Source organism: Oenanthe melanoleuca, chromosome 1 (genome assembly GCF_029582105.1).
Source record: "Oenanthe melanoleuca isolate GR-GAL-2019-014 chromosome 1, OMel1.0, whole genome shotgun sequence".
NCBI classification, from domain to species: domain Eukaryota; kingdom Metazoa; phylum Chordata; class Aves; order Passeriformes; family Muscicapidae; genus Oenanthe; species Oenanthe melanoleuca.
This window is the reverse complement of record NC_079333.1, coordinates 109,531,476-109,556,603: the sequence shown is the minus strand read 5'-3', so window position 1 is coordinate 109,556,603 and position 25,128 is coordinate 109,531,476. Positions and strand designations below refer to the sequence as shown.

The 25,128-nt window shown below is 43.9% G+C and overlaps 3 protein-coding genes and 1 long non-coding RNA gene across 5 annotated transcripts in view; 2 read left to right on the top strand and 2 right to left on the bottom strand.

The window, feature by feature from the left end:
- Nucleotides 1-7,027, bottom strand: part of HLCS (holocarboxylase synthetase) — a 124,683-nt gene extending 117,656 nt beyond the window's left edge. The window contains exons 1-2 of one of the 2 annotated variants that reach the window (XM_056510386.1): nucleotides 6,806-7,027; nucleotides 3,674-3,826 (exon numbers count right to left, since the gene is read on the bottom strand). In XM_056510386.1, the coding sequence (XP_056366361.1) occupies nucleotides 3,674-3,826; nucleotides 6,806-6,997 (345 nt within the window). In that variant the 5' untranslated portion in view covers nucleotides 6,998-7,027. The remainder of the gene's footprint in view (nucleotides 1-3,673; nucleotides 3,827-6,805) is intronic. The other variant, XM_056510448.1, reaches the window with a different exon arrangement.
- On the top strand, nucleotides 6,996-14,910 carry RIPPLY3 (ripply transcriptional repressor 3). The gene is given in 4 exon segments (XM_056492051.1): nucleotides 6,996-7,162; nucleotides 12,573-12,642; nucleotides 13,454-13,521; nucleotides 14,391-14,910. Coding segments are annotated over 4 exon segments (471 nt in total). The 3' UTR covers nucleotides 14,557-14,910.
- Nucleotides 14,911-19,903: 4,993 nt separating this feature from the next.
- On the bottom strand, nucleotides 19,904-25,116 carry PIGP (phosphatidylinositol glycan anchor biosynthesis class P). Its single transcript, XM_056511441.1, has 5 exons — nucleotides 25,067-25,116; nucleotides 23,104-23,257; nucleotides 22,252-22,324; nucleotides 21,660-21,778; nucleotides 19,904-21,426 (listed from the first exon to the last, which is right to left on the bottom strand). Exons 2-5 carry the CDS (start codon nucleotides 23,183-23,185, stop codon nucleotides 21,296-21,298), a joined length of 405 nt encoding a protein of 134 aa, XP_056367416.1. The 5' UTR covers nucleotides 23,186-23,257; nucleotides 25,067-25,116; the 3' UTR covers nucleotides 19,904-21,295.
- Nucleotides 24,159-24,999, top strand: LOC130263762 (uncharacterized). The gene is made up of 3 exons (XR_008842390.1): nucleotides 24,159-24,203; nucleotides 24,243-24,373; nucleotides 24,517-24,999. It is a non-coding gene; the product is annotated as an uncharacterized LOC130263762 (long non-coding RNA).
- Nucleotides 25,117-25,128: the final 12 nt, after the last annotated feature.

Sequence of the window (25,128 nt, the reverse complement as noted above, 5' to 3'; positions counted from 1 at the left end):
CCACACACCAGATACAAAACACTGACTGGAGTAAGGAAAATCTAATTTTGAATGCAGAAACTGAGGGGAGCTGTCAGTTATTCTACCTGTTTATAAACAGACCATCAGCTAAATTCACCTTTTTATTTCCTGCAGTTAAATGGTTTACACAATATCCAAGAAAATCCAGCTCCAACTTTTGATTTTGTGGTATTTACCAAGGGAACAAGAAGAAAGAACAAACAACCCTCATGGTTTTGGCTCCTTTCTAAACCATCCTCAAAGACAGTTTCTGATTAACACAACCAAAATGAGACCATTCAGTCACAGAATCCCAGAGTGGTTTGGGTTGGAGGAACCCTAAAAATCATCCCATTCCCACCTCAGCCATGGCAGGGACACCTTCCCTGTCCCAAACTGCTCCAAATCCAAATGTGCAGCCTGGCCTTGGGCACTGCCAGGGATCCAGGGGCAGCCACAGCAAATCTGGGAATTCCATCCCAGCAACTCCCAGGCAACAATTCCTAAGTCCCAAGATCACATCTAAACCTGTAATTTTTCAGTTTGAAGCCATTCCCTGTGTCCTGTCCCTCCATTCCCTGTGTCTGTCCCTCCATTCCCTGTGTCTGTCCCTCCATTCCCTGTGTCTGTCCCTCCAGCCCTTGGCAATTGTCTCTCTCCATGTTTCCTGCAGCTCCTTCAGGCCCTGCAAGGCCACCCTGAGCTCAGCCCAAAGCTTCTCCTGTGCAGGTGAACAATCCCAGCTGTGCCAGCCTTTCCTCCCAGCAGAGCTGCTCCATCCCTCTGCTCATCCTGCTGCTCCTCTGGGCTCTGCAGCAGCTCCAGCTCCTCCCTGGGCTGGGGCAGCTCTGCAGGTTGGCTCTCAATCCATATTTATTTTTATGGCCTTTGTGTATTTTACAAGAAACCTGGCTGGGTATCTTCTGATCCATGACTTCTGCTAAGTCTTAGTGAAAAATTTCCCTTTCCAAAAGGAAGATGGGAGCAGTGTGTGGGTTTTTATCACTTTTAAATTTAGGGTTAAACTGCAGCTCTGTGACCCCAGAGCACATCCCAGGTTCAATGTGACTTCCTGTGGTGAGAGAATTTAGAATTTACAGAGTATTTAAATATCCTTTCTTATCCAAAGAACACAAATAAAACCCACACCTGGAAACTGTGAGGAAGATCTGTTGATGCTCTTGATCTTTAATTTGTGGCACCAAGTAAAATCTCAGATGTAAAATGCAATTATTGCTGCATAGTGCAAAAAAAGTGTATAGGGGAACCTCACAAAGTAAAAAACCTTGCCAAAATCTGTGACCCTAAAATCCTGCTCAGGCAACAACCCACTGGCTCCAGAGCAGAGCAAAACCCCTCAGGGAATGTTTTCCAGCTTTCCTGCCACCATTTAAAATCAAAATTCTGTCAGAATGAAGGATGAAAGGCCAGCTCTCAGCAAGGGATGAGACATTATTCACACTCCTGTTTTCTGAGTCCCCTCATTTTCACCAATTACTGATAGTCCTACAAAAAATGGCTTTTTTCCATTACAAAAAATGGCTTTTCTGGCCAGAAATTCCCCCAAAGCAATGTGTTCCCACAGCCCCTGGCTATGGTGACAGCCAGAGGTACCAAAATTAAAAGCATTTACTGTGTTCACATAGAAGAACTATAAACAAAATAAACCAGCAGTCCTTTCCCTCTTCAGTTTTGATTTTTTGCCTGGACTATCATTTCTGAGCTTTCTAAATCAAATCAATTATTAAAGTCCACATTAGAATGCAAAATTTTCCATCCTAAAGAAAATGAAAGCAAATGCAAGAAGACTAAAAAAAAAACCAATAAACCCCTAAAGAATAGATCATTAGAGCTTCAATGCAGAAGTTTTTGTGGATCTTTCTGCTACAAAAAGTAAAAATAAAATAGAAATCTTCCATCAGAGCTGGCCCAGGACTCTGAGACAAGAGACAGAAGCAGAGCCCAGCTGGATGGATTCCACCTATCAAAGGCAATAAAATCATTTCCAAAGCAGCTAATGCAGGTTTTCTCCAAGGAAATGTGTGCCCAGTGGAATCAGGATCAGAAGATTTGAGCAGAAAAGGTCCCACCAAGCTCTGGAGCTCCACAAAACCAAGGATTTCCCCTGATGCAGCATCTCTGGACACCATTCCTGACTCACAGAATCCAAGTCCATGCTCTGCTCTGGAACTGGCAGGGGGTGAAGGCACTCAGAGCCTGACTGCAGCCCCAAATCTGGGGCTGAGCCCATTCCCAACCTGCCCCTGCCCCCAGATCAAGCTGTTTACCAACCCCTCTGCTCCCCATGTTCACTCCAGCAGGGAATGCTGGATCACCTCCTGGAAAAAGTGACCTGGGAAACCCAGGATCCTCATCCAGGGAAGCAGGCAGGCCATGAGCACCTGTGGATGAGACCTCCTGGAGCTCCAAGGAGCCTGAAACCTGATCCCAGGAAGCAAGGGTGACAGATGGTGCCTTAGGGACACTCAGGACAGCACCTTACCCATGGCCCCAGGGGGATCCCAGCCAGATCCATGGAAGAGCTCTGCAATCCCAGCCCAGATGTTTTATTACAGCCTGCACATCCTGACAAGCACCTTCCCTTTTCTCCTCCTCCCTGCAGGCAGAGAGATCCATCTCTCCTCTCTCACAGACTTCCAGTGCCTAAAGGGGCTTCAAAAAAAAAAGCAGGAGAAGGATTTTCCACAAGGGCCACTGTGGGGGCCACTGTGGGGACCACTGGCCTTGGGCACTGCCAGGGATCCAGGGGCAGCCACAGCTACTCTGGCAATTCCATCCCAGCCCCTCCCAGGGAGCAATTCCTAATTCCCAAGATCCCATCAAACCCATTTGAAGCCATTCCCTGTGTCTGTCCCTCCATTCCCTGTGTCTGTCCCTCCATTCCCTGTGTCCTGTCCCTCCATTCCCTGTGTCTGTCCCTCCATTCCCTGTGTCCTGTCCCTCCAGCCCTTGGCAATTGTCTCTCTCCATGTTTCCTGCAGCTCCTTCAGGCCCTGCAAGGCCACCCTGAGCTCAGCCCAAAGCTTCTCCTGTGCAGGTGAACAATCCCAGCTGTGCCAGCCTTTCCTCCCAGCAGAGCTGCTCCAGCCCTTGCATCATCCTCACATTCCATGTTTTTATCCAGGGGCAGCCACAGCTTCTCCCTGTGCCAGCCCCTGCCCACCCTCCCAGGGAACAATTCCTAATTCCCAATATCCCACCCAGCCCTGCCCTCTGGCAGTGGGAGCCATTCCCTGTGTCCTGTCCCTCCATTCCCTGTGTCCTGTCCCTCCACTCCCTGTGTCTGTCCCTCCATTCCCTGTGTCTGTCCCTCCATTCCCTGTGTCTGTCCCTCCATTCCCTGCCCAGAGCTGCTGTCCTGCAGCCCCTTTAGGCACTGGAAGGAGCTCTGAGTTCTTCCCTGGAGCCTTTTCTTCTCCAGGCTGAACAATCCCAACTTCTCCCAGTCCAGCTCCAGAGCAGGGAGGTAATTCCCACCCACAGCCAGAGCAAAATGCTCCTGAAAATCTCAACAAAATGAGGGCCTGTTTGAAACACAAAATAGAGTTTAATTATTAACAGTGATTTACATAAAACAATTCCCTTATTATTCCAACAACATCAGAACCCATCTGTACCCCCTTCAATGCAAGAAACAAAGAGAATTTCTCACCTCCTTTGAGGAGTCAGGTCCTCTCTGCACGTTGTCTGCCTGAGCAGAAATGCTCTCTGTCACAAAAGCAATGTGCTCTGCTGCCAGCAACTTCTCAGGGTGGATAAAGGGGGAAACCAGAAGAACACTCCACCTGTGTAAGTCATCAAGGAACTGGAAGAAATGGGAAAGGAAAACCAGTCTGTACAGGAAGCAGCTGATTTAAGAATTCCTTTTTAAATTATGCCCAGCTTAAATTCAAATCTGACCCCCCAGCCTTGCAGGAAGGGTGATGATTATTTCACATTCCCCAGGAGACAAAAAAAGGGATAAAGTTCTGAGCCATTACAGAGGAACAGTAAAAGTAAAACTGAAAGTGACAAGCCACGTTTTGAAGCCAACTCAAAATCCAGCTTTGAGCTTTACAGGAAGAGAGAGAGGAACACAAAACCCCTGAGCACTGGCACTGAGACTTGTGGGACATTTGAACCTCCTCTCCCAACCACACTCATGCATCTGCATCAGAATTCCTAATGAAACTCATCAAATATAAAGAAGTAATTAATTCAGAATCATTTTTCCATATGTTGCTTTATCCACCACTCAGAACACCATTGGACAAAAGTTTTCTGCATTCAGTCACAAAAGATTCCCTCTCTTGCCCTCTCCAAGGAGCAAATAAAGCTCAAAACCTGGAATCAGCAGAGCAACAAACACATTTGAGACACCTCACAGTGAAATATTACATCAATTTTTAGTTTTTCTGTAGATTTAGAGTTGAACTTAATTTGTCTGATGCATTTAAAAATGGCAAACATTGGAAATAACTGTTTTGTTTCTCCCATACTATGAGCACACACCTCCAGTAATTCCATGTAGAAGCAGGAAAGAATTCCCCTCTGGCACTAAATTCTAACATTAAATCTGTTCCTTGCTGCACACCTCACATGAAACCACAGAATATTGAGGCTCTGGGGGCAGTTCACTGATCCAACCACCCTTGGTGAGCACAGAAGCTGCACAAGCAAATACTGATTTCTCCCAAAGGAAAGTGAACTGAGCTCAGGAAGCTTTAAAATACCTTAAACATCCAATCTGGCCAAAGATCAAACCAAAAAAAGCCTTTACAGGTTGTGATTTATGACTTGCTGGTGTCTTAAGCAAGCTACTGATTACAGTCCAAGCTACTGAGAGAGCAAAGGAGCTTTGCTGGCTGCCCAGAAGCCAAAAAAAAAGATCTTAATTAACCTTTTATCTCTTCACAGATGATGCAAAGAGCTCCCCAGTGATGCAGGGCCAGAGCTCGAGGTGCAGCACAGCAGGACCTGCCCCAGGGATTCTCAGAGTCAAAAGCTGCCACCACGTATTTTAAAGAGACAAAAACATATTAAATAACAGCCCTGAGCCCCTGCCAAACTTCATGGCAAGCTGCAGCTCCCCAGAGGGCTTCCAGCTCCCAAAAACACCAATAAACCAAGGAGATTATAAAATCAGTCTGCATGAATAGCACTGCAGACAGAAAAAAATGTGCTGGCTGTGCAAGGACTGAGGAGAAGCTGTTTCAGAAATGTGCAGGAGTGGAGCAAAGAGCAGAAATCAGCTGAAATCCTCTTCACAGAACAATAATCCAGGGCAACTGAGTCAGAACTCCCCTAAACACAGCTTTGTTTTGTTTTTGAGAGCTTTACCAGAATGTGAATTAAGTATTTAACTTGGCTGAGAAAGATTCTGAGGTTGCCACTTCACCCTGGAGTGTGAAATAATCTGTACATTAAACGGCAAAAAAACCTAGTTTTAAATAGAAGCAACTCCATCAGCATTTCTAATCTTTTTTTCCCTCACTGCAAATGTTCTCTTTACCCACTGAACTTATGAAAAGCTTCTTTGCCTCCTGAAGAGCACTCAGGCACTGACAAGCTCCATAAAAATCCCTTCCCAGCAATGCCTGGAAGAACTGATGCAACTCCAGCCACACACACATCAACATCAGCAAAAAGCAGAACACAAGAACAGCCTTGCCCAGACCAATTCTGGCATTTAGTGACAAACTTAGAGAAATCCAACATTCACTTAAATAATTCAGACTAGCTGGGGGCAGTGCCAGGAGAGTTCCACTTCTAATCCTGAAAGTCAAGCAAGCTCACTTTCAGTTTTGCTTCCAGCAGTGCCAACTGCAACTGGTTCAAGCACAGGATTTTTCCACTGTCATGGGCTGCCACATCCTCCCCCACCCCTGCTCATTTGTAAAAAAAAAAATGAGATTTTCATTTTTCACCTCATTTTCCTCACTTAAAACAACATTTTGTACGGGGAGAAGCACCCAGCTCTCAGCAACCAAAGGCTCAGTTCACATTCCAGGGCAGATCCAGCTACATTTTAAACCCAACAGGAATCCTGAACACACACACTGCACATATTTTTAGACTAAAGCCTTGTACGTGCTCAAAGTATGTTGCTAAAATGGAAAGAGGCTTTTCCCAGGGACGTGGAGGGACAGGACAAGGGGGAATGTCCTGAAAGTGAAAGTAAGCAGGTTTGGATGGGATATTGGGAACAGATTCTTCCCTGGGAGGTTGGGAGGTGCTGGCACAGCTGCTGGAGTGTCCAAGGCCAGGCTGGACAGGGGTTTGGAACAGGATGATCTGTAAGTTCTCTTCCATTCCAAACCATTCTGTGATTCTGTGAAATTCTACCAAGCTCTCCCAGGCAAGATTTCCTATAACCACTGCTGTCCTTGCAAACCTGCATTTAATAAACATACACATACATACATACATACATATATACTTTTATATATATATATATATATATATATATATATATATATATATACACATATATATGTATGTATATGTATTTGTGGCACACAGAGCATCCCTCAGCCCATTTCCTACCCCAACAAGCTCCAGCAAGCAGCGAGGAGAGGGAACCACACCTGAACTAACATTCCCTACCAAAGCCACCACCTGGCGGTCCCCTCCTCCTCTCCCCCGGCTGTGACAGCGCGTGGGAATTCCCGTCATTTTTCCCAATCCCAAACCCCTGCTGGCCACCAAGCCCCGAAATCAAACCACGAGCTCATCCCGGGACGCGGGATGCGCATCCCCGTTACCGCGGCAACGGCCGCGCCCGCGCGCATCCCCGCGGCTCTACCTGCGCCTCGCCGGTGCAGAACACCTTGCCGCCGACGCGGAGGCACACGCGCTCCTCGGGCTGCGGCTGGCGGGCGCAGAAGGTGAAGGAGCAGCGGGAGCGGTGCAGCCGCCGCACGGTGCTGCGGACGAGCGCGGCCGAGCGCGGCCCCCAGCGCGCCCACAGGTACAGGTAGCACAGCGTGATCAGCATGGCGGGCGCGCGGGCCCCGCCCCCTCCGCCCGCTCCGACCAATGGCAGCGCGGTGCGTCAGCGGGGGCGGGCGGCGCTCCCGGCGCTGATTGGCTGGCGGCGCCTGGCGCGCGCGGCGCCCCGCCCCCTTCGCGGCCGTCGCTTCTCTCCCCTCCTCCGCTCAGCGTGAGGGGAAGGCGGCGGCCTCGCGCGGGCGCTGAGGGGAGCGCGCGGTTCTGCGGTGGAAGGCGGTGTAAAAGGGAATAAAGAGCGCTCAAAATCGTTACAAGTGACTCGGGGCGTTGTCTCTATGAAGCGGGTTGGTTGTAGTCGTGCTCTGGAGGAGGAGGAGAAGCAGTCGAGGTCTTCTCGTCCCCGGCGCCACGACTCGGCTGCTCTGGGAATCGCAGAATGGTTTTGGTTAAAAGAAACTTAAAGCTCATCCAGCTCCACCCCCTGCCATGGCAGGGACACCTTCTACTACTCCAGGTTGTTCCAAGCCCCAATGTCCAACCTGGCCTTGGGCACTGCCAGGGATCCAGGGGCAGCCACAGCTGCTCTGGGATGGAATTCCAGGGAACAATTCCTAATTCCCAATATCCCATCAAACCCTACTCTGAAGCCATTCCCTGTGTCCTGTCCCTCCATTCCCTGTGTCTGTCCCTCCATTCCCTGTGTCCTGTCCCTCCATTCCCTGTGTCTGTCCCTCCATTCCCTGTGTCTGTCCCTCCATTCCCTGTGTCCTGTCCCTCCAGCCCTTGGCAATTGTCTCTCTCCATGTTTCCTGCAGCTCCTTCAGGCCCTGCAAGGCCACCCTGAGCTCAGCCCAAAGCTTCTCCTGTGCAGGTGAACAATCCCAGCTGTGCCAGCCTTTCCTCCCAGCAGAGCTGCTCCATCCCTCTGCTCATCCTGCTGCTCCTCTGGGCTCTGCAGCAGCTCCAGCTCCTCCCTGGGCTGGGAATTCCAGAGCTGGGGCAGGATCCAGGTGGGGTCACACCTGAAGGGGCTCAAAGACAGAATTCCCCCCTCACCTGCTGCTCCCACCAGCTGTGATGGAGCCCAGGATAAATCTTCTTCTCTAAAGCTCAGAATGTCCTGATGGACAACAGAAAAGGATCTCATCTTCCACTGCTACCTGACCTTATTTCTGCATGGATGGTGCCCTAAAGGCACAATGTTCCCTTTTGTATCCCACACAGATCCAGGAGAAGACACCTCTCTCCAGTTCCTATTCCTGTAGCCACCAAAGCCACAAATCGATGCATTTAATTACAGCTGGTTCATTGAGATTCACCAAGTGAGAAAGGGCTGAACACTGACATCAGAGTGAAGAACAGCCTGGCAGGGAATAAAAGTGCAGGATTTGCACATGCTGCAAACACAAATTGCTCCCTCAGAATACACAACAGACAGCAAGTTATCCTTTGCTCCTGCAATATATCTATGCACAAAAGTTATCACATCCTTTATTTATTTTATAGGGAAAGTAATCACAGCACAGCTCTGGGAAAGGAAGGTGTGGATTAGTCTGATTCTTGCAGATACTTGGTGTGTGAGTGAAAAGAGAAGATAAAAAAAACATGAAAGAGGCCAACACCTACACAGATAAGTGACAGTTGTTTCCTGAGCAGGGCAGGAAGCCACACACAACCTTTGTTTATTATTCTAAACTCAAGGTCTTGTTTTGCACTTGGATTTAATGCAATGAGTATTCCAAAATAACAATTTTATGCCTAAGTGGAGCTCTAGCATGCTGGCTCTGTAGATAAACAAGGAACAAACTGGCTCTGCCCTCACATTTCAAGTGAAGGGAGGAGAGGAAATGGTTTTAAGTTGTGCCAGGGGAGGCTCAGGAAAAGTTTTTTGCCCTGGCAGAGTGGTCAGGATTGGGATGAGCTGCCCAGGGAGGTTTGCAGTCACTGTCTGGGGGAGTGCTCAGGACAGGCTGGATGTGGCCCTTGGGGACAGGCTTGGGGATGATCCTGGAGGGCTCTTCCAGCCCTGAGCATTCTGTGATTGTCCAGCCTGGCCTTGAACACCTCCAGAGATGGGACATAATATTTCCACAACTTATGGCAAACAGACACTCACAGACAAATTCCAGTTTCAGTTGCAAGGCCAAATATTTTAAGCAATTCTTCATCTCAAGCTTCAGAAACACCAATTTTGTGCTCCTGCCACATCCTGCCTTTTATAAATGAGAAACAAAAGTCTCAATATTCAGATTGCTGTATTTTATACAGACAGAACAATGGGGATACATGGGGGTCACTGCCCACTCCATGCTCCACCCCACTTTGGTTTGCAGCTCCCTTTTATAAAGTGGTTTCCTTGTAGTCATCAGTAATTGTTATTTTTTGTTGCCATAATTCTGCCAGGTACAGTGGTGGTCTGTGGGATGTGAGTCTCTGGACAATTTGTCAATCCCACAGATAACCTCTGCTCTTGGTAGATAAGGAATGGCAGAAATTGGGAAGTCTGGTCTCAGGGACAGGCTGCAATTGATCACACAGAGGCAGGAAAGCTGATTTTGCAGAATCTGTTGGGCTGTGTTGTTCTGCAAGCTGTCAGTAGATACAACTTCTTTAGAAAACATAATATTCATAACAGGGGCATTTAAAACAGAATGATTTAATCATATATTTTCCTTTCTTTAGTGTCATGCTTCATTTCAGATTTAAGCATTCTGGTTTATACAAAGCCCATTACTTTTATGATTAACACAAATATTTTATCAATTATCACATGCCCTGCACAGAGAGGAACAAATCCCCAGTGCTGCTCACCTGGCAGCTCCCACTGCTCCTTGGTGTGACCTTATCTCCTGCAGGAAGTCCAAATACTTGTCTGGGCACATCAAAAGAAAGAGAACACTCTCCAGAGCCAGCAGCCAGCTCTGGAATTCGCTTTCCCGGGTTGGTTCCACAGCAGGGCCCTGCTGACCCCCGAGGCTGCAGAGCTCAGCTCTGTGTGCAACTTTCCACTCACAGGACGTGCCTGGCTGCAAATCCTGGGCTGCTCAGCTCCACAACCAGCAATCTTTGATTTTTGAGTTCCCCTACCCTTGAAGAGTTTGTGAGTAAATGAGAAAATGGAATCAAAGCCTCCCCATGCAAGGCAGTCTAAAGCAGAACTGGCAAAACCAGTTCCTGATTCCAGACAAGCTCCTGCCTGTTTTGGCACAAAATGAATTTAGAGCTCTGAAGCTGCTGGAGGTTTTCTACTTTCTGTTATGGTGAAACTGGGACTTAATCTTGACAAACTTTAACTAAAAAAATCAGAATTTTCGATTGGGAAAGCATTGTGTTGTTATTATTATTTTTTTTTTATTAAACCAAGGCCTTGCACGCACCAGGGAATTTACTAAAATAGGATTTCTGAAATAAAATAGCCATGTCAGTCAGCTCCTCTTTACAGGAGGCTGGAGGGAAGCCTTGGGAAAAACAGGGATAATATCAGCCCTCAAACCTCCCAGCTCTGCTGTGTAACCTTGGAGGAGCTGAGGAATTGAAGGAATATTTTGAGCCTGGCCTTGCTGTGCTTTGTGACCAGCTGGTTCCTGAAAAGCTTCCTGAAAGCTTTTCCAAGGATTTCTCTGGCAGCTTTGTCTGTTATCAGTGTTTGTGGTTTTCTTTGTTTCATATCAGATATTATTCAAAACCACAAATGCTGTAGAGGTGTCCAGGTTCCCCAAATGCACCAATTTATGTTGAGCACCTTTATTCTTGCAAATGCACAATTGCCTTCATGAAAAAACTGCAAGAACCCCATTTCTCACAAAGATAAAAACTGCTTTTAATTAACACAATATGATTAGCACAAGGCTCACCTTTCTGTAGAAGTTGAATCTGTCAAAGTTATTCCCAGGTAATGGCAGAGACCTGAACAATTCCTCTGACTCCTTGGGAAACTTTCTGAGTCTGTGTTCTTCACCAAATATCAAAATTAAGCACCTTACATTAAAATTAAGTGTACTCAAAAAGGAACCTGACTTTAGTAATGATTTCCACAAAAATGCCAATTAAAGTTGTGTGGTTTGATGGATGAATACTCTAATGTAATATTCACATTTTTTTTCTAAATGTAACTATATTTAATTACATTGCAGCTTCATCACCGAAGTTGTCTTTTCAATTTGTGATAAATTTGGTCTTGCAGGGCTTTATCAAGAGATTTAATTGAGAATAACTTTGCATCTTCTGGAGTGTTAGATTTCAGCAGTTCATACTCCAGTCCTGCACTAATATCCATGTTGGCAGAGGAATAAATCAATTTTCCTCACATCCAGATCTGATTGCAAGATCACAGGTATCAATTTTTCAATACAAACCTCCCTTTCAACTCTCAAGTTAAATCAGGACTAAATAAAACTGACCTGCTGAAATTAAATATGTGGAGGTCAGACTGTAATTTAGCAAGATATTTAATTACAGAAGTTTGCCATTTTTCCTCAGGTCCTGTGCTATTATTTAACAGATATTTTGGATTTTCAATATTGGCCACCATGTTCTTTGTTTCATTAATTGTACTGATTTTGGTACAGAAATGTTGAAAGGGATTGATACTGTGCATGTATTTTTTTATTTGTATTAGGACACTATTTATTTATTTACAGCTTCACAGATATCACAAGGCATTTAAACACAGGAGGGAGTAGATTTAGACTGAAAGTGCCCAATTCACACTAAATAACCTGTGCTCAGTAAATAAAATTATTGTTCCTTCTCTGGGCAGAAAGTTCACATTAGACTTTTATTTATTTTTTTTTTTAGGACAGGATGTGGATGACTTCTCCCAAGACATGTGCAAAGTGCATTTACAGAGTGTATTTAACAAAGAACAAATCCTGATTTCTGCAAGAATCCTGAGAATTCTGTAAATTCACATTCAGTAAAACAGCATCAGAAAGAGAAATTGGATGAATATTGTTCTATCCCATGGAATTTGCTATATTGTTATATTATTTATTTTGCTAAAACTCCCTCCTTTAAAGTCAGTATTTCAGGACTAAAATGAAGGTTGTGATAACCTTATTATTAATATTTTGATGCTGATTTGAAAGCACTTCTCCATTTCTCCAGCTGCATCTGTTGCACAGCAGCAGAGATGGAAAATCCTGGTGGAAAGAACATCCAGAATTGTGGTGACCCCACCAAAGGAAGGCAGACCCAGCACTCCATCTGCTTCCCTGGGTTAATGGGATCAGATTGTGATCAGATTGCTCTCCTTGGATTAATGCTGGAATTGCTGCCTCAAAAAATAACTCTGTGAGCACAGGGAATCTGACAGAGAGGCAGGGGGAGGTGGTTTGGGGGGTTTCTGCATAAATAAAAGGATTTCAGGGTTATTTGAACCATCTTGAGTTCACTTGGAGCTGTGAGATCCTAAAGGGAAAGGAAAAAGGTGAAAAAGGGGCAGAGGGTGGCTGGGGTGTGGGGAGAAAGCAAATACTGCCATAAAAATCCCATGTACTAAAGGAAAATGCTCTCAGGGATGCACAGGTGGGATTTTGGGGGCCAGGAGTTGGATTCCACAATCCTGGTGGTCCCTCCCAACCCAGGATATTCCATAATTCCATTTTATCCTGATTTCCCAGCAGCTCTGCCTTGTGGAGGCCCTGGATGCTCCCAGCAAGGGATGGGGAGGCCACAGAGAACTAAAAAATGGTGAGAGCAAACTCTGGGGAAAAGAATCCTTGTGGAAAACAGGAATTGAACATGGGAAGCCAGGCTTGGGTCAGTTCCTGGTTTGTTCATTCAAAAATTTCTTTAGTGTTGGAAAACATGGTTTAAATTAGTGTTCTGTGCATGGTGATGGTTGAGATACAGAATTATTATCAGTTCTTCTTAAGATAGTATTAATATGTTTAATTTAGTAATAATAATGTAATAATAATTTCTATTACTTATATAATATCAAGAGCTGCAGAAATAACTGCTTGCTCCACACAACCCTCATTTTAACAGCATTCTATATTTACTTAATTATATATATAAAAAAAAGAATAACCTCAGTTTGAAATCACCAGGTATAGTCTGGATGTGATATTTTGTGTATAGGAGGAGTTTAAACAAAAATGACTTTTAAAAACATGTTTGCAAGTGCATTATTTTATTTATTGGGTTCTTTTGGGAGGGATGTTGCTGTAAGTAAACCACTGAGGAAATCATCAGAAAACTGAATTTTGAAGTAATTCTTACTGACCTTGACATGCACTGTGATTTTAATTTAATTGCTTGGGAGGGAAGGCTGAAAAAACAAAAACAGAGTTTGAGGCACAATTAACAAAGAGGTTGATTAAACCTGAGGTTTCATTTTTTTATGAGAGAACAGCCCCACAGTGATGATGTCAAGAATTCCTCTTAGAGGAAAAAGCAAACAAAGCAACATTACTGTGGAATTCCCCAGTTGCCTAAAGAAAATCAGTGAAATCTTCATTTTGAGTCCATTCTAATTAATAAATGTGTCTCTTTCCAGCCAGAATTGGGTGGTCAAGTGATCAACTGGAGATCTAAAGGAGCCCTGGGGTTCCAGCATCCAGTGAGGTGAGTTCAGTCCTGTCACCTGAGAGAGGAAAAATGACCAAAAAAATAAAAAGATGAAACTCCTTCCTTCTCAGAAGAAAGATCAGTTTGTCCCTGGAAAATCTTATTTTAGTAACAATTTAATTACTCACCAAACTGCACAGATTTTTATCCCTCAGCAAAGATGCCCAGGCTGAACAGAGCCTGAAAAAGATGAAAATAAGGAAAAAGTAATTTTAAAAACTCATTTTTTGCATCACCTAATTTATATTTATATTTATTGCTCACTAAGCCCAAATAATTAATATTTTAAATTATTTATTAATATATTTATTAAATTAAGGAAACAGCTGCTACTAGAGTGTGATTGGTACAGATTTGTTGTTTTAATTTGCTCTTGATTAAAAGTTGAACTCCAGGTAAAGATTTTTGGGGTTGGAGGACTAATAAGGGTTTGCACCAATGTTTGGGTTCTTTCATTGGGAAATTCCTAATTGGGATTTTCCTTTAGAGATGGAATATCCCTGTTCTTTCCAAGCATTTGTTTTAAAAGCTGTGGCACCTGAAATTCTGTGTGACCTTAATTGCTGTCAGATTTCATTGGAAATTGGCCAAAGTGAAACCAAGAGGGGCCATTTATGATTTTAATACAAAAAATAAAATAAAATAAAAAAAATCAATCAGTCTACACCTCCTCCTCCACCTGGAGACACAAAATCCACTAAAATCAACCTCTGTACCTCAGGCCACCATCCCCAATCCAACCCTGGTATCCTAATCTTAATTCTAGAATTAATTAATAAAAAAATTGGTTTTAATCTTCAAGCCAGATTGGATGGACAAGTGTTACATGGTTTAATTGCTCTTAAAATGGGTTTTCATCTTCTCAGGCTTTATTTGCCCAAATCTAAATCCCAGAAGTTTCTTGCTAACATTGGAGAGAAGGTTCTGGCCAGTTTTCCTGTACAAGCCACACTTCACTTCTAGAATGATGATGCTGAGTCTGAGGAAGAAGAAGTGAGACCTGAGAGACCCAAAATCCACATGAAAAAATGAAGAATTTTATAAAAGAACTCTCAGGAATGGATGGACAAACATCTGACCAAACAGAGAAATTCTGCAGAGCTCAAGAAGAAACTATTTCTAATTCTCTTTCCAAGAAGAATGAGTCAAAGCACTGGGAAATGGAAAGAAATCCTTTTGTGTTTTTAGAGACTTTAATTAAACCCTGAAGCTGAACAAAAGATTTAAATCAGGTTGATTTCAAGGAACATTGAGAACATTGTACTGAGTCATTATTTTAAACACTGCAGTCCTGAGCAAGTGAAAATGTCATTTCCAGTACAACCCACAGGTTCTAAACAACATTTGTGATCTTTTCTGTGGTTCTGCCATTCTCTTGTTATCAGATTTTCCTCTCTGTAATCTTCTGCCAGCCAGAAAAAAACTCAGCCTTGATTAAAAACCACTATTTAATTTAATGCCACATTAAAACTCACATTTTGCCTTCTCCACAATGTTTTTTTATGCTCAGGGAGTTTCTCAGTTTTTGTTATCAGCACCTTTAAACACCTCAAGAATTAACTATTTGCCCCCACTAGGTTTCAAATTTTTTATTTTTAATGTGCCTTAACTCCAACCAAAGCTGCCATGGGTTTCCCCAGAGACAAAGCCAGTGCAGAATTCCAGATTTTTGACCTTTCCTGCACCTCTGGTGGTTGTGAGATAAGCTCAGAGAGTTTTTAGAAGCTCTTCAAGTGTGTGGCAGCTCCTCCTCTCAGTGATGTGCTGCCAAACAAAGGGAGTGTGACACATTTTAAACCTGGAAAAATACAAAAATATTAAAATAAAGACTATGTACTGTAAATTAACTATTACAAAAGCAGTTAATACTTTTATAGCTCATTAACAATAGTAAAAATAACTCCAATAGTTCTGTGAAATAAAAAATAGTTATTTAATGTATGTAAAAAATATCCTATCTACGTATTAAAATAATATTAAAAAGAACCAAAACCCCAAGAGAAAAATTGACAACTAACTGTCCAATTATCAAAAAGTATCAAACAAAACAGAACCCCAAGGAAAAATAAAATATATTAATTTCATCAACAAAATAACATGCAAACAAGTCAAAAATTAAAACCAAACAAAAAAATTCCCAAAACATATAAACTCACAGAAATATTTAAATATATATAATTCTCATAAATATACATTTAATTAATATAATGAAAAAAATGTAAAAAATTGTTTTAAGCTAACAGTGTGCTCTTAGCAGTTTGCCAGGCACTCCAACACTAAATATTATCCCTTTTATCCTTTATTAAACTTTTAAAAATTTGAAAAAGTAAACTGAATTTCTCACAACTTGCAAACTCAGCAGAGGATCATTAATTAAATGTACACCAAGGGACATCCTGTTATACAAGGAATGATAAAAATTATTTGTAATTGAAATCCCAGAGTGACAAAGGAAAATTCAGCTTTTAGATTCATTTCCACATCTCCACTTCCACACCCATGGCACTAAACCACAGATAATTCAAAGTATTTCACAAGATATCCTAAAATAATTTATGCCCCAGCTTCCTCATTATCTGATCTGCAGCAAAAGCAAACAGAGAAGCATCCACTGCTCTGTGATGACCCCAAATTTTGTGTGATTACACCCAAAAAACGCACTGAGGTCCCTCCCCAGCTCGTTAATAATGAAGAGAAATCCCAGAGTGAACTGGTGCAGCATTTCTGATTCACTGCAGGAACTTTCAGTTTCCACTTCTGATTTTTTACCTCATCTGCAATCCCAGGCTGCGTCCAGAGTCATCCATCATTTCCAGGGAAAAGGTACCAAAGCATCCCCCGGAGGAGTTTCTGGGGAGCTGAGCACTTCAGAGGCAGGGCTGGCAGCAGATGGAATTCTTGGCTCAGCTCTCTGTGCCACTAAATCCTTCTCTTGGGAATTCAGCAGCTGCAGCACTTCCAGTAAATGCTGCTTTCACTTTCCATTCCCTAAAATGATGGCAGCAAAAAGAAACTTTCTGTTCCCAGGTACAGAAAACCTCTGCAATTCCAGATTCCTGTTGTATGAAAAATCAAAATTAAAGGTGATTTTCATACAACAGCCTTGAATTCTGCTTCCAGGAGCTTTGAAGACAAGCTCTGAAGGATGCAGATATCCAAGGGAAGCATATCCTTGCATGCCACAGAAATGTGGGGTTTTTTTTCCTAAATATGACACAGAATTAATTTGGATTAAGAGAAAAAGAACTACCACAGGATATTTTTCCCCCTAAATTACATTTATACAGGAAGAGAGACAACAGCAGCAGAACTGAGCAAAGGCAAAATTCCCAACAGCAGCTTTTTGAGCTCCAGAGACAAAATCCACCCAATTCACTGAAACATTTCCTATTTAATGTTATTTATCCTGCACTGGCTTCATCTATGAGCTGCTTTTCATCCAACAAAACTGACTTTGGCAACCCTTCTGGAAGGGAACTGGCAGAACAAAATGAAATCTTTCCAAAACTTTCTCCCCAGAATACAGTTCAGTTCCTGAACAGAGAGGTACAAAACCCCCCATTCATCCCAGCTGGGTGAAAGCTGACTGGAAATTCAACAAGCAGGACTCTGAATTCAACATTTTAGCAACTCAGGCTCAAGTGCCCACAAGAAAGGTGAACAAAATACAAATACTCTTATTTGATCAGCCAAATATTTTGTTTGTAAGGCAGAAACATTTTATGATTTCCACCCACAAATGAAATTGAAGTTCACAGAAACTTGTTGCATTTTTCATTTTTATAGACCCCCTAGCACAGATGTGTTCCAGGATGAAGATTTAATATTAAAATTACAGCTTTCTCTTTGATAACAGAGGATCCTGGGTTGTCCTTGCTCCTGTTCTCCCCCTGCCCAAGCCCAGGGGGTGTTTGGGATGATCCAGTTGAGCTGACAGAATTCCTCGTGCTCCAAATAATTCTGGGATGGTCTAGACAATGCTTTAGAGAACAGCAAAAATTTATCTGCTTAACTCAAGGGAAATTATGGGATGGTTTGGTTTGGGAGGGACCTTAAAGTTCATCCAGTGGGCAGGGACACCTCCCACTGTCCCAGGCTGCTCCAGCCCCAATGTCCAACCTGGAACTGAACATTCCAGGGATCCAGGGGCAGCCACAGCTGCTCTGGCAATTCCATCCCAGCCCCTCCCAGGGAACAATTCCCAATTCCCAATATCCCATCCAGCCCTGCCCTCTGGCAGTGGGAGCCATTCCCTGTGTCTGTCCCTCCATTCCCTGTGTCTGTCCCTCCATTCCCTGTGTCTGTCCCTCCATTCCCTGTGTCTGTCCCTCCATTCCCTGTGTCCTGTTCCTCAAGCCTTTGGCAATTGTCTCTCTCCATGTTTCCTGCAGCTCCTTCATAAACAGACCATCAGCTAAATTCACCTTTTTATTTCCTGCAGTTAAATGGTTTACACAACATCCAAGAGAATCCAGCTAAAAGTTTTCATTTCATGGAATTTCCCAAGGGAACAAGAAGAAAGAACAAACAACCCTCATGGTTCTGGCTCCTTTCTAAACCATCCTCAAAGACAGTTTCTGATTAGCACAACCCAAATGAGACCATTCAGTCACAGAATCCCAGAGTGGTTTGGGTTGGAGGACCCCTAAAAATCATCCCATTCCCACCTCAGCCATGGCAGGGACACCTTCCCTGTCCCAAACTGCTCCAAATCCAAATGTGCAGCCTGGCCTTGGGCACTGCCAGGGATCCAGGGGAGCACAGCAAATCTGGGAATTCCATCCCAGCAACTCCCATGGAATGATTCCTAATTCCCAAGATCACATCAAACCCTACTCTGCAGCCATTCCCTGTGTCCTGTCCCTCCATTCCCTGTGTCTGTCCCTCCATTCCCTGTGTCCTGTCCCTCCATTCCCTGTGTCTGTCCCTCCATTCCCTGTGTCTGTCCCTCCATTCCCTGTGTCCTGTCCCTCCATTCCCTGTGTCTGTCCCTCCATTCCCTGTGTCTGTCCCTCCAGCCCTTGGCAATTGTCTCTCTCCATGTTTCCTGCAGCTCCTTCAGGCCCTGCAAGGCCACCCTGAGCTCAGCCCAAAGCTTCTCCTGTGCAGGTGAACAATCCCAGCTGTGCCAGCCTTTCCTCCCAGCAGAGCTGCTCCATCCCTCTGCTCATCCTCACATTCCATTTTTTTATCATCCTTCCCTTTCCTGCCAGGATGAAAAGGAGAGAGAGACACAAATTTGGCAGCCCCAGCTCTGTTCTCCCCTCTGGCACAGCCCATTCCATTGGCAGCTCAGTTATTTTATGGTGACCCATTCCCACATTTCCCTTCCCATCCCACCTTGGGGGATCCTTCCCCACCAGATGATCTTCACAGCAAGATGTGTAAAATACCATCCATTAAAATACAATCCACCCCTAAAAGGATAAAAACTGCAGGAGAATCCAAAAAGTTGCATTTAAATGCAAACCTGAAGTTTCATCCCTGGCTTTATTCCAGCAGGGATAATGCAGTGGGTTGAACTCCAGGAAGGCAGAAAGGTGAAAATTAGGGCAAATTTAGGGTTTTTTGCCTTTTGTTTATTTAGTTTCCCCTCAGTCTCTGAGAAGAATGGACACCTGATATCCAGGGATGTTTTGTAATGAGAGGCAGCACCATTCAATCACGTGGGAGATTTTTTCCCCCTCAACACCTAGGACAAAATTTATATAAATCTACATTAAAAAATCCTCTCCTCTTTGCACAGCTCTGTATCTTCTTAATCACATCACAGGCAAGACCTGTGGATCCCCAATTCCCCAAAATACATATTTTAGCCCCAAAACCCCACATGACCTGGTTGTATTCTGCTCCCAGAGGCAATTTCTGAAGTGTCAGACCCGCCCAAGTTGAAGGAAATGTCACCACGGTGTCTTTGGAGCTGCAGTGACAGAAAAGCAAAGATTGAGTTTCACCTTTGTCCAAGTTCCCCTTGAACAAACATCCCCCCCTTGGTCTCCTCATTGTTGGTTCTCCCATAACTGGGGGGGGCTGCAGAGAAATTAAATTCATCCCTGATCCAATCTTTGCCCAAGCTTTGCATCCTTTAATTTGTGTTTTCTCAGGGCATTTTCCAGTAGCTTTCCTTGATCCTGAAGGGATTTGGGCATCCTTAGCAAGGGACTGAATTAATCCTTGCATCAAATGATCCCAAACGTGGCCTTCACTCGTTGTCACCTTGGAATTCCAAATGAAATTCCTCCCCCAGGAAGCAAAAAGGGATGGAAAATACACAGGGAAAAAAAAAAAAAAAAAAAAGATTGCAGTCAATATTTCAATGTACTTCAATGTCTGGAACGTGATCAGAGGAGTGGCAAAAGAGTAAACACATCTTTGTGTCTGCTGGTCATAAAATCAGAGTTTAATGGAAATTAAATGATTCATGAAAATTAATAAAAGGACAGGGTTGAGAAACAACAAATTAAACCCCCAAACTTCATTAATAGTTAAAGCCACCACACAAATCAATGCTGTTCTAATTTAGACACAGTTCCATTTTTATACAATGTCCCCCCAAATATTCAGTATTTCAAAGTGAAATGTTGAAAAGCATTTTTTCCTTCAATAAGGAAGTGTTTTAATCCTACCTGGAATACTGAACATGGAGATTTTTCCTTCAAATTCAGGCAGAAAACCCAAGCAACTACAGAGTTCTATTTATACCAAAGTGATTGTTACCAAGTCTTAAAATTTTCCACAGCAACTCATGATCATTTTGACAGATTTCTAAAGAATTAGCACAAAAATTTTCACACAAATTCTCAAAAATTTATTCTCTTTTAATAAAATAATAACATTTTAAATTAAATTCTCTGCTGAGAAGTGAATAATGAGGTTCTATTCACTGGGCTTTATAATAGACCTAAATAACATTGGGGATACCTGAATTTGGGACACTTGGGAGAAAGGAAATAAAAACAAAAAAAGTAAAATTCACTCTTTAAAAAAAATCTGAACCACTTAACTTTAAGTTTTCACAGCATGGACCTGTCACTTCCTGTATTTCCAGCTTCATTTTCAGTATTCTTAAAAATAAAAAAGTAATTTCAAGACTTGTTTCAGCAAACCTTCACCCACCTTTATTATTTTTGGTAAATCTAATAATTTGGGGGGTGGGGGATCAACAGATTTGGCTGAATTGTGTGAAGGAAAATGGAGCACTGTACACCTTACCCCAGGAGAAACCTCCCAGAACCACAGGGGAAAAATCAGCCACATTTTATTAATATTTACAAAGCCAAATAATGTACTTACAATGCAAACACTTCCAGTTAATAATTTAAAAAAGATCCTCAAGTGTTTGACTGGCAAAACATATTTTCTCTCCCTGAATTTAAAGGGAAATATAATTAAACTCTCTTTAAAAGCTGCTTTTTTTTTCACCTCTCAGAGGGGAATTCCAAGCAGAAAGCTGCAAGTAATAGAACAGTTTTAAACCCACTTTTTTAATTTTTAAAGAATAACCAGATAAATTACTTGGGCATAATTCTTAGAGCAATGCAGGTCATTAAAATTATAATAATAATGATGATAATGATGATATGATAATAATGATTATGATGATGATGATGATGATGATGATAATAATAATAATAATAATAATAATAATAATAATAATAATAAATTCAGGGGGGAAAAAGCTGGAAGAGTTTTTATTTTTAGTTTGTAGAGGATTTTAAGTGTCCCTCTGTAAGTTTTATTAATCCTTTTTTCAAACAGATTTTAATGACAACTATCTGCTATTGCAGATCCCTTTTTCAGGGAGGAAAAACATCCTGTTGACTTCACTGATGGGAATATCCCTCAGTGCTGGAATTGCCTCCTCTTGGAATTTCTTCTGCTGCTGCTTTTTGGCAAAATTATCTACAAAAGATAAGGAGAACATTTCATGGCTTCCAGATCCTTTTTTTTCCAAGAATATTTATATAATTATATAATGCAAAATTACTAATTTAGCTACTTTAAAGGATGCTGAAAACCCCACCAGGACTTCTAAGAACTCAAATATTTAAAGGCTTAACATTTGGGTTTTATTCTCTACAGATTTCCAGAATTGTCAGTAAAGAATCAAACTTTTAAATAAGAAATAAAATTACCTGTGATGGTGTGAGTGGAGTTGAGTGGAGCTGTGCTCATCATGTTAATCCCAAAAAGCAAAATATAACCAATTCCCACAGTCACCAGGAGATAAACTGGCAGAGCAACTGCCCAGTATCTGAGAAAAAGGATTTTGAATTTTACATTTAGTAACAAAGGGTTAATAATAAATGAGTTTTACTGCTGGTATTGTGTCTGTGATGAATTTCTCCAACAGGAAAAGAAACAACACCTCTGATTGTGGATCCTGACTCCACTGGAGCTACTGACAAACCATCAGATGAATTCCTTAAAAAGGTGTTTATTTTTAAATTGTGGCCTCAAGTTTATTATTAAGTGTATTTCCTCCAGCAAACTTCCTGAAAACAAAATGTCAAATTTATCCTAAAACATTCCAATACTATTTATTTCATGGCACAATGAAACATTTTCACCACATCCACATTCAAGAATGCTTCAGCAGCATTAGAGCCCTTTAACATCAAGGGAAAATGGATTTAATGCAAGGCCAATATTTAAAAAAAAAAAAAAAAAAAAAGTTTTGTTATTTGAAAATAATTAAGATTAAAGAGTTTAGATGGCTGAACTTACTTTTGAGGCCAGTATGTCAGTCCCAGGGAGAACAGCCAAGTCTCAGGAATATAAGCCCAGATGAGGTACAAAACTGCACAACAAAATTAGAAACTCACAGTAAAACTGATGGTGTTCTAGACTTCCTCAATTTTGCTTTTATTTAAAGCAAAATACCTCTCCCAAAAGATTGCAGAATTTGCCTCTCAAACACAAACCCTGCCCAGTCCCTGGTCACATGGGATCAGTTTTATATTCGCTTAAACATTTAATTTCTGCTTTCCTATGAAGACATGAAGACAGACAAGGACTTGTTCCAAGTTAAACTGCAGAATAAAGAAAGAAAAAACAAAACCATCCCCCAATAAAAAGAAGCCAAAGGAATCTTAACAGGGATAATATTAAAGCAGAAAATGATGTCACAGTGGCCAATTAATGGGAAGAAAAACAGGTGGAATTGCAGTGTTTGTAATGAAAACTTATTGAAAATCCTTCCTGATTTTTCCTGGGAGAGGAGCTGAACCCAACTCCCCCTCTTTTTTAGGATCCTGCACTAAAAAAAATCTTTACAGCACCTTTTCTTGTGTTGAGCAAATGTTTTCAACCCTCACAAACCTTGGTGCAGAGATGGATCCCCAGTAAAATGAAGAACCCATCACACCAGCAGAGAAAAGCTGATGGAACCCAAAATATTTTCCACCTCTGTTGACCAGATTAATTTTTTTTTTTTTTCTTTTCCAGTATTTTGGTGGGGAAGGTAACAGCACGACTACCTCCGGTGCTTAGTGAACGTGAAAATGTAAAAAACGGATTAAAAGGGGAATGCAGCAGAGCAACACTGGGGGGAGATGGATTCAGCTGCGGGATACTCACTGAAGCCAAACCACGAGCCCAAAAAAAGCGCAAATCCATAGATCGCCCGTTCCGGCAGCGGGGCCGGAGAGTTCTCAACCATGCTGGGCTCCTGCTCCGGCCTCGGAGAGCGGACACGGCGGGTCAGGGGCGGCGGAACGGGACGGGAGGGGGTCTGAACGGGATGGGAGAGTGTCAGAACGGGATGGGAGGGGGTCTGAACGGGATGGGAGGGGGTCTGAACGGGATGGGAGAGCGTCTGAACGGGATGGGAGGGGGTCTGAACGGGATGGGAGGGGGTCTGAACGGGATGGGAGAGCGTCTGAACGGGATGGGAGGGGGTCTGAACGGGATGGGAGGGGGTCAGAACGGGATGGGAGTGTCTGAACGGGATGGGAGAGTGTCAGAACGGGATGGGAGGGGGTCTGAACGGGATGGGACGGGGTCTGAACGGGATGGGAGAGTGTCTGAACGGGATGGGAGGGGGTCTGAACGGGATGGGAGGGGGTCTGAACGGGATGGGAGAGTGTCTGAACGGGATGGGAGGGGGTCTGAACGGGATGGGAGAGTGTCGGAACGGGATGGGAGGGGGTCTGAACGGGATGGGAGTGTCTGAACGGGATGGGAGAGTGTCTGAACGGGATGGGAGAGTGTCAGAACGGGATGGGAGGGGGTCTGAACGGGATGGGAGAGCGTCTGATCGGGATGGGAGAGTGTCTGAACGGGATGGGAGAGCGTCAGAACGGGATGGGAGGGGGTCTGATCGGGATGGGAGAGCGTCTGATCGGGATGGGAGAGCGTCTGAACGGGATGGGAGGGGGTCTGAACGGGATGGGAGAGTGTCTGATCGGGATGGGAGGGGGTCTGATCGGGATGGGAGAGCGTCTGATCGGGATGGGAGAGTGTCTGAACGGGATGGGAGAGCGTCAGAACGGGATGGGAGGGGGTCTGATCGGGATGGGAGAGCGTCTGATCGGGATGGGAGGGGGTCTGAACGGGATGGGAGGGGGTCTGATCGGGATGGGAGAGCGTCAGAACGGGATGGAAGGATGGCAGAATGGGATACGAGGATGTCAGAGGTGTCAGAACGGGATGGGAGGGGGTCTGAACGGGATGGGAGTGTCTGAACGGGATGGGAGTGTCTGAACGGGATGGGAGAGTGTCTGAATGGGATGGGAGAGTGTCTGAACGGGATGGGAGGATGTCAGAATGGGATATGAGGGTGTCAGAGGTGTCAGAACGGGATAGGAAGATGTCAGAAATTTCAGAACAGGATACGAGGATGTCAGAGGTGTCAGAACGGGATGGGAGGATGTCAGAACAGGATACGAGGATGTCAGACGTGTCAGAACGGGATAGGAGGATGTCAGAGACGGCAGAATGGGATAGAAGGATATCAGAGATTTCAGAATGGGATACGAGGATGGCTGTCAGATTTCCGAACGGGATAGGAGGATGTCAGAGACGGCAGAATGGGATAGGAGGATATCAGACCGGGATACGAGGATGTCTGTCAGAGATTTCAGAATGGGACACGAGGATGTCAGAGATTTCAGAACAGGATAAGAGGGCATGAGAGATGACAGAACGGGATACGAGGATGTCAGAACGGGATACGAGTATATCAGAGGTTTCAGAACGGGATATGAGGATGTCAGAGGTTTCAGAACAGGATAGGAGGGTATCAGAGATGACAGAACGGGATAGGAGGATGTCTGTCAGAGATTTCAGAACGGGGTAGGAGGGTATCAGAGATTTCAGAACGGGATACGAGGGTATCACAGATTCTCCGGGAAGCTCCTCCCCGGGACCCCCCCTGTACCCGCGGGTGCGGGGACCGCACCCTTCCCCCCCGGCGGGCTCTGCCCCTTTGCTCTCCAGAGCACAGCAGGAGGAGGAGGGGGAGGAGGGGGAGGATGAAGATCTGGGGGGGGAGGAGGAGGAGGAGGAAGAGGAGGAGGAAGGGGAGGAAGGCGCTCCCTACCCCCGCTCCCGCATCCGCCTCCGCGCCGCCCGCATCCGGCGCCGCGCGCGCAGGCGCGTCGC

What these genes read in the sequence shown, in the direction of transcription:
- PIGP (XM_056511441.1), bottom strand. Translation starts at nt 23,185, where the DNA reads ATGGTTGAGAACTCTCCGGCCCCGCTGCCGGAACGGGCGATCTATGGA. An exon ending in GGGCTCGTGGTTTGGCTTCA is followed by an intron (nt 22,325 to 23,103) that starts GTGAGTATCCCG and finishes TTTGTTGTGCAG; the next exon opens with TTTTGTACCTCATCTGGGCT. An exon ending in CTCCACTCACACCATCACAG is followed by an intron (nt 21,427 to 21,659) that starts GTAATTTTATTT and finishes TATCTTTTGTAG; the next exon opens with ATAATTTTGCCAAAAAGCAG.